The 16,136-nt window shown below is 49.1% G+C and overlaps 1 protein-coding gene across 1 annotated transcript in view; it reads right to left on the bottom strand.

Annotated features, from left to right (window-relative positions):
- Positions 1-16,136, bottom strand: part of LOC112225740 (collagen alpha-1(XI) chain) — an 89,672-nt gene that overhangs the window by 46,069 nt on the left and 27,467 nt on the right. Inside the window, 10 exon segments of the mRNA XM_042327494.1 lie at positions 9,357-9,410; positions 9,647-9,703; positions 9,814-9,897; positions 10,560-10,634; positions 12,666-12,728; positions 13,051-13,092; positions 13,304-13,357; positions 13,551-13,670; positions 13,814-13,933; positions 14,914-15,321. Coding sequence (XP_042183428.1) covers positions 9,357-9,410; positions 9,647-9,703; positions 9,814-9,897; positions 10,560-10,634; positions 12,666-12,728; positions 13,051-13,092; positions 13,304-13,357; positions 13,551-13,670; positions 13,814-13,933; positions 14,914-15,321 — 1,077 coding nt within the window.

The following is a 16,136-nucleotide window of genomic DNA, read 5'->3' on the forward strand; positions in this document are numbered from 1 at the left end:
AATAAACAGAGAGAGGGGGTGAGGAGAAGGAGGAGAGAGAGAATAGACAGAGAGGGGGGAGGAGAAGGAGGAGGAGGAGAGAGAATAGACAGAGAGAGAGAGGGGAGGAGGAGGAGAGAGAGAGAATAAACAGAGAGAGAGGGGGAGGAGGAGGAGAGAGAGAATAAACAGAGAGAGAGGGGGAGGAGGAGGAGGAGGAGGAGAGAGAATAAACAGAGATGGGGAGGAGGAGGAGGAGGAGAGAGAGAATAAACAGAGAGAGAAAGGGGAGGAGGAGGAGAGAGAGAATAAACAGAGAGACAGAGGGGGAGGAGGAGGAGGAGGAGGAGGGAGAGAGAGAGAGAGAGTAAACAGAGAGAGGGGGAGGAGAAGGAGGAGAGAGAGAATAGACAGAGAGAGAGGAGGAGGAGGAGAGAGAGAATAGACAGAGAGAGGGGGAGGAGGAGGAGAGAGAGAGAATAGACAGAGAGAGGGGAGGAGGAGGAGGGGAGGAGAGAGAGAATAGACAGAGAGAGGGGAGGAGGAGGAGGAGGAGGAGAGAGAATAGACAGAGAGAGGGGGGGAGGAGGAGGGGGAGGAGAGAGAGGATGAACAGAGAGAGACGGGGGGAGGAGGAGGAGAGAGAGAATAAACAGAGAGAGAGGGGGAGGAGGAGGAGAGAGAGAATAAACAGAGAGAGGGGGAGGAGGAGGAGGAGCGAGAGAATAAACAGAGATGGAGAGGGGGAGGAGGAGGAGAGAGAGTATAAACAGAGAGAAAGGGGGAGGAGGAGAGAGAGAATAAACAGAGAGACAGGAGGAGGAGGAGGAGGAGGAGGAGAGAGAGAATAGACAGAGAGAGAGGAGGAAGAGAGAGAGAATAGACAGAGAGAGGGGTAGGAAGAGGAGAGAGAGAATAGACAGAAAGAGAGGGGAGGAGGAGGAGAGAGAATAGACAGAGAGAGAGAGAGGAAGAAGAGAGAATAGACAGAGAGAGGGGTAGGAAGAGGAGAGAGAGAATAGACAGATAGAGAGGGGAGGAGGAGAGAGAGAGAGAGAAGAGAGAGAGGGAGGAGGAGGACAGAGAGAGATAGAGAGAGAGAGAAGAGAGAGAGGGGGAGGAGGAGGACAGAGAGAGAATAGACAGAGAGGGGAGGAGGAGAGAGAGAGCATAGACAGAGAGAGAGAGGGGTAGGAAAAGGAGAGAGAGAATAGACAGAGAGAGAGGGGGAGGAGGAGAGAGAATAGACAGAGAGAGAGAGGAGGAAGAGAGAGAGAATAGACAGAGGTGTAGGAAGAGGAGAGAGAGAATAGATAGAGAGAGGGGGAGGAGGAGGACAGAGAGAGAATAGACAGAGAGAGAGGACGAGGAGGATGAGGAGGAGAGAGAAAATAAAGCAGGACCGGGAGAGAATAGACAGAGAGAGGGGTAGGAAGAGGAGAGAGAGAATAGACAGAGAGAGGGGTAGGAAGAGGAGAGAGAGAATAGACAGAGAGAGAGAGAGAGAGGAGAAAGAGAGAATAGACAGAGAGGGGAGGAAGAGGAGAGAGAGAATAGACAGAGAGAGAGGGGGGAGGAGAGAGAGAGAGAATAGACAGAGAGAGGGGAGGAGGAGGAGGAGGAGAGAGAATAGACAGAGAGAGTGGGAGGAGGAGGAGGAGGAGGAGGAGGAGAGAGAATAGACAGAGAGAGGGAGAGGAGGTGGAGGAGGAGGAGAGAGAATAAACAGAGAGAGAGAGGGGGAGGAGGAGTAGAGAGAGAATAAACAGAGAGAGAGGGGAGGAGGAGGAGGAGAGAGAATAGACAGAGAGAGGAGGAAGAGAGAGAATAGACAGAGAGAGGGGTAGGAAGAGGAGAGAGAGAATAGACAGAGAGAGGGGGAGGGGTAGGAGAGAGAATAGACAGAGAGAGAGGAGGAGAGAGAGAGAAGAGAGAGGGGAGGAGGAGGACAGAGAGAGAATAGACAGAGAGGGGAGGAGGAGGAGGAGGAGGAGATGAGAGAGAGAGAGAAGAGAGAGAGGGGGAGGAGGAGGACCGAGAGAGAATAGACAGAGAGGGGGAGGAGGAGGAGAGAGAGAATAAACAGAGAGAGAGGGGGAGGAGGAGAGAGAATAGACAGAGAGAGAGAGGAGGAAGAGAGAGAATAGACAGAGAGAGGGGTAGGAAGAGGAGAGAGAGAATCGACAGAGAGAGAGGGGGAGGGGAGGAGAGAATAGACAGAGGGAGAGAGGTGAAGGGGGAGGAGAGAGAATAAACAGAGAGAGGGGGAGAGAATAGACACAGAGAGAGAGGAGGAAGAGAGAGAATAGACAGAGAGAGGGGTAGGAAGAGGAGAGAGAGAATAGACAGAGAGAGAGGGGAGGAGGAGGAGAGAGAATAGACAGAGAGAGAGGAGGAGAGAGAGAAGAGAGGGGGAGGAGGACAGAGAGAATAGACAGAGAGGGGAAGAAGAGGAGAGAGAATATACAGAGAGAGGAGGAGAAGGAGGAGGAGGAGAGAGAGAGAGAGAGAAAAGATAGAGAGGGGGAGGAGCAGGACTGGGAGAGAATAGACAGAGAGAGGGGTAGGAAGAGGAGAGAGAGAATAGACAGAGAGAGGGGTAGGAAGAGGAGAGAGAGAATAGACAGAGAGGAGGAAGAGAGAGAGAATAGACAGAGAGAGGGGGGATGAGGAGGAGGAGGAGGAGGAGGAGGAAGAGAGAGAATAGACAGTGAAAGGGGAAGAGGAGGAGGATGAGGAGAGAGAATAGACAGAGAGGAGGAGGAGGAGGAGGAGGGAGAATAGACAGAAAGAGGGGAGGAGGAGAGAGAGAGAATAGACAGAGAGAGGGGAGGAGGAGGAGGAGGAGGAGAGAGAATAGACAGAGAGAGGGAGAGGAGGAGGAGGAGGAGGAGGAGGAGGAGGAGAGAATAAACAGAGAGAGAGAGGGGGAGGAGGAGTAGAGAGAGAATAAACAGAGAGAGAGAGGGGAGGAGGAGGAGGAGAGAGAATAGACAGAGAGAGGAGGAAGAGAGAGAATAGACAGAGAGGGGTAGGAAGAGGAGAGAGAGAATAGACAGAGAGAGAGGGGGAGGGGTAGGAGAGAGAATAGACAGAGAGAGAGGAGGAGAGAGAGAGAGAGAGAGAGGGGGAGGAGGAGGACAGAGAGAGAATAGACAGAGAGGGGGAGGAGGAGGAGGAGGAGGAGATGAGAGAGAGAGAGAGAGAGAGAGAGAAGAGAGAGGGGGAGGAGGAGGACCGAGAGAGAATAGACAAACAGATAAACAGAGAGAGAGGGGAGGAGGAGAGAGAATAGACAGAGAGAGGGGTAGGAAGAGGAGAGAGAGAATCGACAGAGAGAGAGAGGGGGAGGAGGAGGAGAGAGAATAGACAGAGGGAGAGAGGTAGAGGGGGAGGAGAGAGAGAATAAACAGAGAGGGGGGAGAGAATAGACACAGAGAGAGGAGGAAGAGAGAGAGAGAATAGACAGAGAAGGGGTAGGAAGAGGAGAGAGAGAATATACAGAGAGAGGAGGAGAAGGAGGAGGAGAGAGAGAGAGAGAGAGAGAGAGAGAGAGAGAAAAGATAGAGAGGGGAGGAGCAGGACCGGGAGAGAATAGACAGAGAGAGGGGTAGGAAGAGGAGAGAGAGAATAGACAGAGAGAGAGAGAGAGGAGGAAGAGAGAATAGACAGAGAGAGGGGGAGGAGGAGAAAGAAAATAAACAGAGAGAGGGGGAGGAGGAGAGAGAGAGAATAGACAGAGGGGGAGGAAGAGGAGAGAGAGAATAGACAGAGAGAGGGGGAGGAGAGAGAGAGAGAATAGACAGAGAGAGGGGAGGAGGAGGAGGAGGAGAGAGAATAGACAGAGAGAGTGGGAGGAGGAGGAGGAGGAGGAGAGAGAATAGACAGAGAGAGAGAGAGGAGGAGGAGGAGGAGGAGGAGGAGGAGGAGGAGGAGGAGAGAATAAACAGAGAGAGGAGGAAGAGAGAGAATAGACAGAGAGGGGGTAGGAAGAGGAGAGAGAGAATAGACAGAGAGAGGGGTAGGAAGAGGAGAGAGAGAATAGACAGAGAGAGGAGGAAGAGAGAGAATAGACAGAGAGAGGGGTAGGAGGAGTGAGAGAGAGAATAGACAGAGAGAGGAGGAAGAGAGAGAATAGACAGAGAGAGGGGTAGGAAGAGGAGAGAGAGAATCGACAGAGAGAGAGAGGGGGAGGAGGAGGAGAGAGAATAGACAGAGAGAGAGGAGGAGAGAGAGAGAAGAGAGAGGGGGAGGAGGAGGACAGAGAGAGAATAGACAGAGAGGGGAGGAGGAGGAGGAGGAGGAGATGAGAGAGAGAGGGAGAGAGAGAGAGAAGAGAGAGGGGAGGAGGAGGACCGAGAGAGAATAGACAGAGAGGGGAGGAGGAGGAGAGAGAGAATAAACAGAGAGAGAGGGGGAGGAGAGAGAGAATAGACAGAGAGAGGGGTAGGAAGAGAGAGAGAGAATCGACAGAGAGAGAGAGGGGGAGGAGGAGGAGAGAGAATAGACAGAGGGAGAGAGGTAGAGGGGGAGGAGAGAGAGAATAAACAGAGAGGGGGAGAGAATAGACACAGAGAGAGGAGGAAGAGAGAGAGAGAATAGACAGAGAGAGGGGTAGGAAGAGGAGAGAGAGAATATACAGAGAGAGGAGGAGAAGGAGGAGGAGAGAGAGAGAGAGAGAGAGAGAGAGAGAAAAGATAGAGAGGGGGAGGAGCAGGACCGGGAGAGAATAGACAGAGAGAGGGGTAGGAAGAGGAGAGAGAGAATAGACAGAGAGAGAGAGAGAGGAGGAAGAGAGAATAGACAGAGAGAGAGGGGGAGGAGGAGAAAGAAAATAAACAGAGAGAGGGGAGGAGGAGAGAGAGAGAATAGACAGAGGGGAGGAAGAGGAGAGAGAGAATAGTCAGAGAGAGGGGGAGGAGAGAGAGAGAGAATAGACAGAGAGAGGGGGAGGAGGAGGAGAGAGAGAATAGACAGAGAGAGTGGGAGGAGGAGGAGGAGGAGGAGAGAGAATAGACAGAGAGAGGGAGAGGAGGAGGAGGAGGAGGAGGAGGAGGAGGAGGAGAGAGAATAAACAGAGAGAGGAGGAAGAGAGAGAATAGACAGAGAGAGGGGTAGGAAGAGGAGAGAGAGAATAGACAGAGAGAGGGGTAGGAAGAGGAGAGAGAGAATAGACAGAGAGAGGAGGAAGAGAGAGAATAGACAGAGAGAGGGGTAGGAAGGAGGAGAGAGAGAATAGACAGAGAGAGGAGGAAGAGAGAGAATAGACAGAGAGAGGGGTAGGAAGAGGAGAGAGAGAATCGACAGAGAGAGAGAGGGGGAGGAGGAGGAGAGAGAATAGACAGAGGGAGAGAGGTAGAGAGGAGAGGAGGAGAGAGAGGAGAGAGAGAGAGAGAGAGAGAGAGAGAGAGAGAGAGAAAGAGAGAGAGAGAGAGAGAAAAGATAGGAGGGGGAGGAGCAGGACCGGGAGAGAATAGACAGAGAGAGGGGTAGGAAGAGGAGAGAGAGAATAGACAGAGAGAGAGAGAGAGGAGGAAGAGAGAATAGACAGAGAGAGGGGGAGGAGGAGAAAGAAAATAAACAGAGAGAGGGGGGAGGAGAGAGAGAGAGAATAGACAGAGGGGGAGGAAGAGGAGAGAGAGAATAGACAGAGAGAGGGGGAGAGAGAGAGAGAGAATAGACAGAGAGAGGGGAGGAGGAGGAGGAGAGAGAGAATAGACAGAGAGAGTGGGAGGAGGAGGAGGAGGAGGAGGAGGAGAGAGAATAGACAGAGAGAGGGAGAGGAGGAGGAGGAGGAGGAGGAGAGAGAATAAACAGAGAGAGGAGGAAGAGAGAGATAGACAGAGAGAGGGGTAGGAAGAGGAGAGAGAGAATAGACAGAGAGAGGGGTAGGAAGAGGAGAGAGAGAATAGACAGAGAGAGGAGGAAGAGAGAGAATAGACAGAGAGAGGGGTAGGAGGAGTGAGAGAGAGAATAGACAGAGAGAGGAGGAAGAGAGAGAATAGACAGAGAGAGGGGTAGGAAGAGGAGAGAGAGAATCGACAGAGAGAGAGAGGGGGAGGAGGAGGAGAGAGAATAGACAGAGAGAGAGGAGGAGAGAGAGAGAAGAGAGAGGGGGAGGAGGAGGACAGAGAGAGAATAGACAGAGGGGAGGAGGAGGAGGAGGAGGAGATGAGAGAGAGAGGAGAGAGAGAGAGAGAAGAGAGAGGGGGGAGGAGGAGGACCGAGAGAGAATAGACAGAGAGGGGGAGGAGGAGGAGAGAGAGAATAAACAGAGAGAGAGGGGGAGGAGGAGAGAGAATAGACAGAGAGAGGGGTAGGAAGAGGAGAGAGAGAATCGACAGAGAGAGAGAGGGGGAGGAGGAGGAGAGAGAATAGACAGAGGGAGAGAGGTAGAGGGGGAGGAGAGAGAGAATAAACAGAGAGGGGGAGAGAATAGACACAGAGAGAGGAGGAAGAGAGAGAGAGAATAGACAGAGAGAGGGGTAGGAAGAGGAGAGAGAGAATATACAGAGAGAGGAGGAGAAGGAGGAGGAGAGAGAGAGAGAGAGAGAGAGAGAGAGAGAAAAGATAGAGAGGGGAGGAGCAGGACCGGGAGAGAATAGACAGAGAGAGGGGTAGGAAGAGGAGAGAGAGAATAGACAGAGAGAGAGAGAGAGGAGGAAGAGAGAATAGACAGAGAGAGAGGGGGAGGAGGAGAAAGAAAATAAACAGAGAGAGGGGGGAGGAGAGAGAGAGAATAGACAGAGGGGGAGGAAGAGGAGAGAGAGAATAGTCAGAGAGAGGGGGAGGAGGAGAGAGAGAGAATAGACAGAGAGAGGGGGAGGAGGAGGAGGAGGAGAGAGAATAGACAGAGAGAGTGGGAGGAGGAGGAGGAGGAGGAGAGAGAATAGACAGAGAGAGGGAGAGGAGGAGGAGGAGGAGGAGGAGGAGGAGAGAGAATAAACAGAGAGAGGAGGAAGAGAGAGAATAGACAGAGAGAGGGGTAGGAAGAGGAGAGAGAGAATAGACAGAGAGAGGGGTAGGAAGAGGAGAGAGAGAATAGACAGAGAGAGGAGGAAGAGAGAGAATAGACAGAGAGAGGGGTAGGAAGAGGAGAGAGAGAATAGACAGAGAGAGGAGGAAGAGAGAGAATAGACAGAGAGAGGGGTAGGAAGAGGAGAGAGAGAATCGACAGAGAGAGAGAGGGGGAGGAGGAGGAGAGAGAATAGACAGAGGGAGAGAGGTAGAGAGAGAGAGAGAGAGAGAGAGAGAGAGAGAGAGAGAGAGAGAGAGAGAGAGAGAGAGAGAGAGAGAAAAGATAGAGAGGGGGAGGAGCAGGACCGGGAGAGAATAGACAGAGAGAGGGGTAGGAAGAGGAGAGAGAGAATAGACAGAGAGAGAGAGAGAGGAGGAAGAGAGAATAGACAGAGAGAGAGGGGGAGGAGGAGAAAGAAAATAAACAGAGAGGGGGGAGGAGGAGAGAGAGAGAATAGACAGAGGGGGAGGAAGAGGAGAGAGAGAATAGACAGAGAGAGGGGGAGGAGAGAGAGAGAGAATAGACAGAGAGAGGGGAGGAGGAGGAGGAGGAGAGAGAATAGACAGAGAGAGTGGGAGGAGGAGGAGGAGGAGGAGGAGAGAGAATAGACAGAGAGAGGGAGAGGAGGAGGAGGAGGAGGAGGAGAGAGAATAAACAGAGAGAGGAGGAAGAGAGAGAATAGACAGAGAGAGGGGTAGGAAGAGGAGAGAGAGAATAGACAGAGAGGTAGGAAGAGGAGAGAGAGAATAGACAGAGAGAGGGGTAGGAAGAGGAGAGAGAGAATAGACAGAGAGAGGAGGAAGAGAGAGAATAGACAGAGAGAGGGGTAGGAAGAGGAGAGAGAGAATAGACAGAGAGAGGAGGAAGAGAGAGAATAGACAGAGAGAGGGGTAGGAAGAGGAGAGAGAGAATAGACAGAGAGAGGAGGAAGAGAGAGAATAGACAGAGAGAGGGGTAGGAAGAGGAGAGAGAGAATAGACAGAGAGAGGAGGAAGAGAGAGAATAGACAGAGAGAGGGGTAGGAAGAGGAGAGAGAGAATAGACAGAGAGAGGAGGAAGAGAGAGAATAGACAGAGGAGGAGGAGGAAGAGGAGAGAGAGAATAGACAGAGAGAGGAGGAAGAGAGAGAATAGACAGAGAGAGGGGTAGGAAGAGGAGAGAGAGAATAGACAGAGAGAGGAGGAAGAGAGAGAATAGACAGAGAGAGGGGGAGGAGGAGTAGAGAGAGAATAAACAGAGAGAGAGAGGGGGAGGAGGAGGAGGAGAGAGAATAGACAGAGAGAGGAGGAAGAGAGAGAATAGACAGAGAGAGGGGTAGGAAGAGGAGAGAGAGAATAGACAGAGAGAGGGGGAGGGGTAGGAGAGAGAATAGACAGAGAGAGAGGAGGAGAGAGAGAGGAGGAGAGAGAGAGAAGAGAGAGGGGGAGGAGGAGGACAGAGAGAGAATAGACAGATAGGGGGGAGGAGGAGGAGGAGGAGGAGGAGGAGGAGATGAGAGAGAGAGAAGAGAGAGAGGGGGAGGAGGTGGACCGAGAGAGAATAGACAGAGAGGGGGAGGAGGAGGAGAGAGAGAATAGACAGAGAGAGGGGTAGGAAGAGGAGAGAGAGAATAGACAGAGAGAGAGGAGGAAGAGAGAGAGAATAGACAGAGAGGGGGATGAGGAGGAGGAGGAGGAGGACGAGGAAGAGAGAGAATAGACAGTGAAAGGGGGAAGAGGAGGAGGATGAGGAGAGAGAATAGACAGAAAGAGGGGAGGAGGAGAGAGAGAATAGACAGAGAGGGGAGGAGGAAGAGAGAGAGAATAGACAGAGAGAGGGGAGGAGGAGGAGGAGGAGAGAGAATAGACAGAGAGGGGAGGAGGAGGAGGAGAGGGAGAGAATAGACATAGAGAGGGGGAGGAGGAGGAGAGAGAGAGAAAGAATAGACAGAGGGGGAGAGAAGGAGGAGAGAGAATAGACAGAGAGAGGAGGAGGAGGAGGTGGAGGAGGAGGAGGAGGAGGAGAGAGAATAGACAGAGAGAAGGGGAGGAGGAGGAGTTGGTGGAGGAGGAGGAGGAGGAGGGAGAATAGACAGAAAGAGGGGAGGAGGAGAGAGAGAATAGACAGAGAGGGGAGGAGGAGAGAGAATAGACAGAGAGGGGAGGAGGAGGAGGAGAGGGAGAGAATAGACATAGAGAGGGGGAGGAGGAGGAGAGAGAAAGAATAGACAGAGGGGGAGAGAAGGAGGAGAGAGATGAAGAGAGAGGGGGTAGGACAGAGAGAGGGACAGAGAGAGAGAGTGAGACCAGCAGGATACATCAAAATCCAAATGGACCTTGACTGCTCTGTGGTAGCAAGTCAAAATAGAATATCCTCTTACCCTGGGGCCATGTTCTCCAGCGTCACCTTTAAGTCCAGAGGGACCAGTAAGACCCTAAACACCGAGAGGAAAGACAGTCAAACCAAACAAGGACATATAAAGAATAGCCTGTTAAGTCACATTAGTGATGATCAGATTTCTGATTGTTTGTATGTGCATGGAGACAAAAGGGGCTTTGGTCAACGTGGTTGTGGTGGACTGTAGACAGGGGAGTATCTGCCAGGTGTAGATAAAGAATAAGGTAGAATTTAAGATTGTGGCCTTTGGTTTGAACTAGGTGGGTATCCTACCAGTGGGCCGGGTCGCCCTGTAAGACCCAGTGGACCTGGGGGTCCCTTCAACGACATCTGGAATAAACAAGGGTAAGAAGGACATGGTTAGATAAGTTAAGGCTCATTTTTAATAAAAGGAGTAATGATGTTCCAGGTTATAGTTGTAATGGACAGGTGGACGTTACCTTGGTCTGCTGCAGGATGGCCTGAGCCTGGGCCTCCTGGGCTGACACCACAGGCCCCTTCTGAGAATCACCACCATGTTGGAACTACACGAGAAAGGGGTAGAGTGATCAACCTAAATACACGCAGTATAAGTCTATCGATATACGTGATGTAGATTTCATCTGGCCTCATCTGCATTCAATCTCACAGCTCCATCTAGTGGCTGAGAGCAGTTACTGCCCTCCCTCAGGAGGGCAGTAACTTCACATATGGGGAATCCCAAACCTCCGTTGTCACTCTGAGGGTGACTTTCAGAGAGTGGCGAGGAGATCAATAAACCCATCAACTTCTGGACACACTCCTGACTTGAATGATGCAGTTCATGTTCCACATTTAAATAATAAAACAAGCATGAAATTCAAATGAACAAATCCCTCCTGTCGTTTTACAACATATAAACCTAAGGAAGAGTTAAATATTTAATTTGGAGGAATTTGTGTCAAGTCTCAAAATCAGACATAAACAAATGCAAACGTACCTGATATAATCAGGTACGCCTCTCCATAATTATCCCCTGCACCATACTGTTCTCTTCCTCAGCGTTTGGACACTTGTGCAAATGGGGGAGGCGCTCGTGAATGCTCAAATTGAAAGGGCAGAGGGGAAGGGAGGGATTTGGGATTCAGCCATAGTCAATGGGAGCTGAACATGAGTGTGTGTTCAGCTGAGGGAAGTTTAAATAAAGAGAGTTTTATCTAATTCTTACTGGTAACATCAGCATGGTTCCTGGAGGACCAGGTATCCCATCAACCCCAGCTAAACCAGGACGTCCTGGAGGACCCTGAGAGAGACAGAGGGAGAGAGAGAGCGAGGGAGGAGGATTTTAGTCATGACTGTATGAGGGTTTATACAGTAAACAACACAAGTATGTACAGTACAGGCCTGTAAACACAAGTATGTACAATACAGGCCTGTAAACACAAGTATGTACATTATAGGCCTGTAAACACAAGTATGTACATTATAGGCCTGTAAACACAAGTATGTACATTATAGGCCTGTAAACACAAGTATGTACAATACAGGCCTGTAAACACAAGTATGTACATTATAGGCCTGTAAACACAAGTATGTACAGTATAGGCCTGTAAACACAAGTATGTACATTATAGGCCTGTAAACACAAGTATGTACAGTATAGGCCTGTAAACACAAGTATGTACATTATTGGCCTATAAACACAAGTATGTATATTATAGGCCTATAAGCACAAGTATGTACATTATAGGCCTGTAAGCACAAGTATGTACATTATAGGCCTGTAAGCACAAGTATGTACATTATAGGCCTATAAGCACAAGTATGTACATTATAGGCCTATAAACACAAGTATGTTCATTATAGGCCTGTAAACACAAGTATGTACATTATAGGCCTGTAAACACAAGTATGTACAGTACAGGCCTGTAAACACAAGTATGTACAGTACAGGCCTGTAAACACAAGTATGTACAGTACAGGCCTGTAAGTGGGAGTGTTCCAATGTGGACGTAAGGCTAAACACATGAGAATGATCCCTGAAATCCAATCTCCGTTAAAACAACCTCTGCTTCAGTTCCAGAGGGCATGTCACTCACTCTTAGGTTCATATCAATTAGCTTGTCTCTAGAGAGGAGGGGAAACAGCTTATGATTTTCTGCTTGATGCCCCTATCAGAAGCCTAATGTACCCATAAGCACCTCATAAAGAATTAGAGGTATGAGCTAATCCCAAACTGTCAATCACCGAGTCTCTCTGCAGCAGAGACAAAGGCCTTTGTCTCAATAGGAACCTTTATTGCAGTATCTGTCACACTGAGAATACTGTTGTATACTGTAAGGCATAACAAACAATGAAGATGAAATACTGTAGACAGGCAGGATTATGGAACACTGTTTATACATTTGTTTCTGATCTGCTTTGAAAGAAGAAAGAGTTTGTTTGATGATCTGATTTGATGTGTTTGATTTGAGGTGAGAAGACCTCCATGTTTTTCTACTACAACAACATGGTTTAAGATCCTTTAGATCACTAGAGACGACTGAGCATCTGTTGGTTTGTGTCTGTGGGACTGAGGCGGTTTTCAAGGAGGGAACACAAAAACACAAAGGCACGCACACACACACACACAGTCCAACAGAGAGAATTAGGTCAAACCCACACATGAGTCATCACCAGTCCTTTAGTCCCTTAAGCCCAGTAAGGTTACGGTCAAGACCACAGTGAGGTCACAGCATCCCTGACCTGTTATGTAGGCTGTGGTCAAACCCAGAGGACAGTCCCTGTGGACCCTGACTATGGTCATACTGTCCCAGAGGACAGTCCCTGTGGACCCTGACTATGGTCACACTGTCCCAGAGGACAGTCCCTGTGGACCCTGACTATGGTCACACTGTCCCAGAGGACAATCCCTGTGAACCCTGACTATGGTCACACTGTCCCAGAGGACAGTCCCTGTGAACCCTGACTATGGTCACACTGTCCCAGAGGACAGTCCCTGTGAACCCTGACTATGGTCACACTGTCCCAGAGGACTGTCCATGTGGACCCTGACTGTGGTCATACTCTCCCAGAGAATAGTCCCTGTAGACCCTGACTATGGTCACACTGTCCCAGAGGACAGTCCCTGTGGACCCTGACTGTGGTCATACTGTCCCAGAGGACAGTCCCTGTGAACCCTGACTGTGGTCACAAAGTCCCAGAGGACAGTCCCTGTGGACCCTGACTATGGTCACACTGTCCCAGAGAACAGTCCCTGTGGACCCTGACTGTGGTCACACTGTCCCAGAGGACAGTCCACTATGGGTCAATACTCCACCGGGAGGATACTCACCAAATCACCTGGGTCTCCACTGGGTCCTCGGGGGCCCATTGGTCCTTGTCCACCTGGAATACCCTGGAAAATAAACACACAGTCAATCAGCACTGGTCCATAGTATCAATATGGGCAAAACAATGGAGTAAAAGAGCAATGTAGTATCAACGTAGCATCAATGTATTTCCAATGTAGTATCAATGTATTTCCAATGTAGTATCAATGTATTTCCAATGTAGTATCAATGTAGTATCAATGTAGTTTCAACGTAGTTTCAACGTAGTTTCAATGCAGTATCAATGTAGTTTCAATGTAGTATCAATGTAGTTTCAATGTTGTATCAATGTAGTATCAATGTAGTATCAATGTAATGTGATGTAGTGGTAATGAGCAGGGGTCTTACCTCTGGTCCTGGGGGGCCGACTGCTCCCTCCACCAGTGTACCCTTCACAACATCACAGAGATATGACAATGACATATAAACACATTCAGTACATACCAGAGATATTTCAACATAAATACTCCATATAGTCTTTATAGAGTCATAAAGATTACATGAACAAAACACCGACTTGACAGAAAAATCCTAAAATAAAATCTTAAGGGCCTAAAATTGATTTCCATGAGCAATATTCTGTCTGAATACTCAAGCTCACCGGTTCAAAGATGGCAGGCTCTCCCTTCTCTCCTTTCAGTGGTCTGCCACTGGCCTGAGGCAGAGACAGACACAGACGGACACAGACGGACACAGACAGACACAGACAGACACAGACAGACAGACACATGAACAGACGTGTTAGGTGATTGATGACCTACTGTGTGTACAGCAGTTGTAGGTCATGTACAGCAGTCTCAGCAGTCTCTGAGTGAATATAGTTGAACTGAATGATTGATGAGGCCTACCTCTCCATCCCAGGTATCAGCCCCCTCTCTCTCTGCAAAGCCATATCCGTCCTCGTACGTCTCATACTCTTCATACTCCTGGTTCTCTGTCTCGTTACTTATGTCCTCGTACTCTACAGCCTACGAGTCCACACAACATGCCAGTAAATCACATGATCCAATGACCACATTAATAACTGAGCTGCTACTGAACATGACAGTGGTACTAAAACCCAGCTTCACCGTATGAACATACAGTGTATAAAAATCTCAATTCAACTGACCTCGTACTCGCTGATATTGGGACCCACTGTTACCATGGAGACAGCAAGGTCATCGTACAGGTCGCCGTAGAAGTTGTCGTCGAGCTCCTCCACCTGGGGCTTTTGGTCCAGCCTCTCCTCCTGCACAAGGCCAGTGCGTTTAAGGTCAGAACCATGGTAACAGAAACCATGGAGACACTGGGCAACATTATGGTCTGTCTTTCTGTCTTCCCATTCCACTGAGTTTGCCCAGCGCTTCCATTTTACACAGCCTATCACAGCGTACAGTTTGCTAAGCTAGTTAGCAGCACAGGTGTTGGTTATGGGAATAGGCAGGTCATACATGTAGCAAGCCTCAGTGTGTGTTATTAAATCATTCTATGGTGATGGAATATTTCACAACCAGGTAGTGATGACAGCATGACATGGGTTATGACAGCCATTACAGCCAGAGTATGAAAATAAGCAAATTCAGCAAATTAGCAAAAGTAGCAAACGATAACCTTTAGAGATTTCAATCATGGGGACTTTTGTTTACCTACAAATGTGTTGACAAAACAACTTTTGAAAGACAATGCAACACAGGAGGCATACGGCTGTGGATACATGTATAGCTTTAAAACCAACGGTTTGGACTGGGTTTGTGTAAGGACATAAACTCTCAGGTCAAGGAGACGTCATAGAAAAACTACAACACACAACACCTCATACATACCACTTACTCAGATTTGTATGTTCAACTACAGGTACTACAAAAGACAGAACTAGTGTTATCCACACAACTCAATTAAATGTCTTGCAACCCTTAAACAACTATTGTGACAATTGAGTCACAGTTGTCTATGTGTTAAAACACAGTGTAAAACATAGTCTAAATTCTAGATTGTCTGCATACTCTACTTAATCTAGATCTAGAGGGATGCAGGGATTCTCTGTGTTCCATTGTGAGTCCTAGAAGAGGAGGAGGTGATTAGGGTAGTGCTGGTTAGGTTAGAGGTCATAGTGAGGAGAGGAGCAGGTTGACAGAGGGTGTAGATGAGGCATTCTGGGAGAGTGGGTCAGTGCTCTGTTAGGGATGGGATGGATGGGGTGGGGAGCTGCATTGTAACTTTTCAGTCTACCTCCTTAGTGACCTTTGACTCAGGCAGTGCACTGGGCACCACGGAGGGGTCCTCAATGTCAGAGTCAGGCCTGTGTGTGGGCCTCTCTGGGATCATGGTGGTCTGGTCAGGGGCTGCAGATGGGGTGACAGCTTCAGGAGTGAACAGTTCCATCGTAGATGGCTTTTCAGTGGGATAGTAGGTTTCTTGGGATTGGTTTTCAGGCAAAACAGTGGACACCTGGATGAAACCCTCCTCCTCTGGACCCGCCTCTCCTTCTTTTCTCTTCTTCCTCGACTCCTTCTTGCCCCTCCCCTTCTTGCCACGCTTCTTTTTGTCCTTTTTGCCTTTCCTGTCTTTCTTGGAGTGTTTCTTTGGCTCCTCCAGCTCGTTGCTTGGTATCATGGGATCAGGTTTAAGTTGAGAGGTCTTTTATGAAAGGGGGGGCAAGGGAGGAGGTGGGGCACGAACAAGAGAAACAACAACATGGTGAAATACCTGAAACATAACAAGCCAGGAGAAGAGAGACACTATGCACACATCCAGTAGGGCCAGGCATAGATCATGACTCACACACACACACACACACACACACACACACACACACACACACACACACACACACATACATGAGACTACTGATTATTTATCACTGTTTACCACTGGCCTGTCAACAGAGAGGACATACTTTCTCATGAGGTCAGGGATCAGTGTGTTTATGACCCTGTTGGGCTGTTAAAATATGTAAACATAAATTTAATTTATGTCCTTTTTTATCTCATATCCATATCTGTCACTATTATTGAAGACCTTTATGTGAGAACGTTGTTGAAGATCTGGTCTGTAAAATACTTTGATGAGAAGATTGTGATGGTTTGTAAACAGGGTCAGTGTGAGGAGGATATAAAGTGAGTAGATTGAGTGATGCTGACAAGGTCTTGCACACAGAGCATGTTTCTCAGCTGTAGATCTAGAATAGCCAACACGCTCTACGTCTGAGAGACACTGATGGACAGTCCCAGGAGCAGCGCCAGGAATTGGACACACCCAGACACAGACACACAGCCAGGCGTAGGAGGCTACACATAGAACACTGTTCTCACAGACCCTGACAGCATCTCCCTGCGGGCAGCATGAATCAATATCTCTTACTTTTCCTCTCTCACTCTCCCCAAAACACTTTTCTCCAACATAAAGACACACACATACATCATAATATAACTCATCTCTCCCAAGTGTATCCC

This window comes from Oncorhynchus tshawytscha, linkage group LG09, assembly GCF_018296145.1.
Source record: "Oncorhynchus tshawytscha isolate Ot180627B linkage group LG09, Otsh_v2.0, whole genome shotgun sequence".
In the NCBI taxonomy this organism is placed as follows: Eukaryota; Metazoa; Chordata; class Actinopteri; order Salmoniformes; family Salmonidae; genus Oncorhynchus; species Oncorhynchus tshawytscha.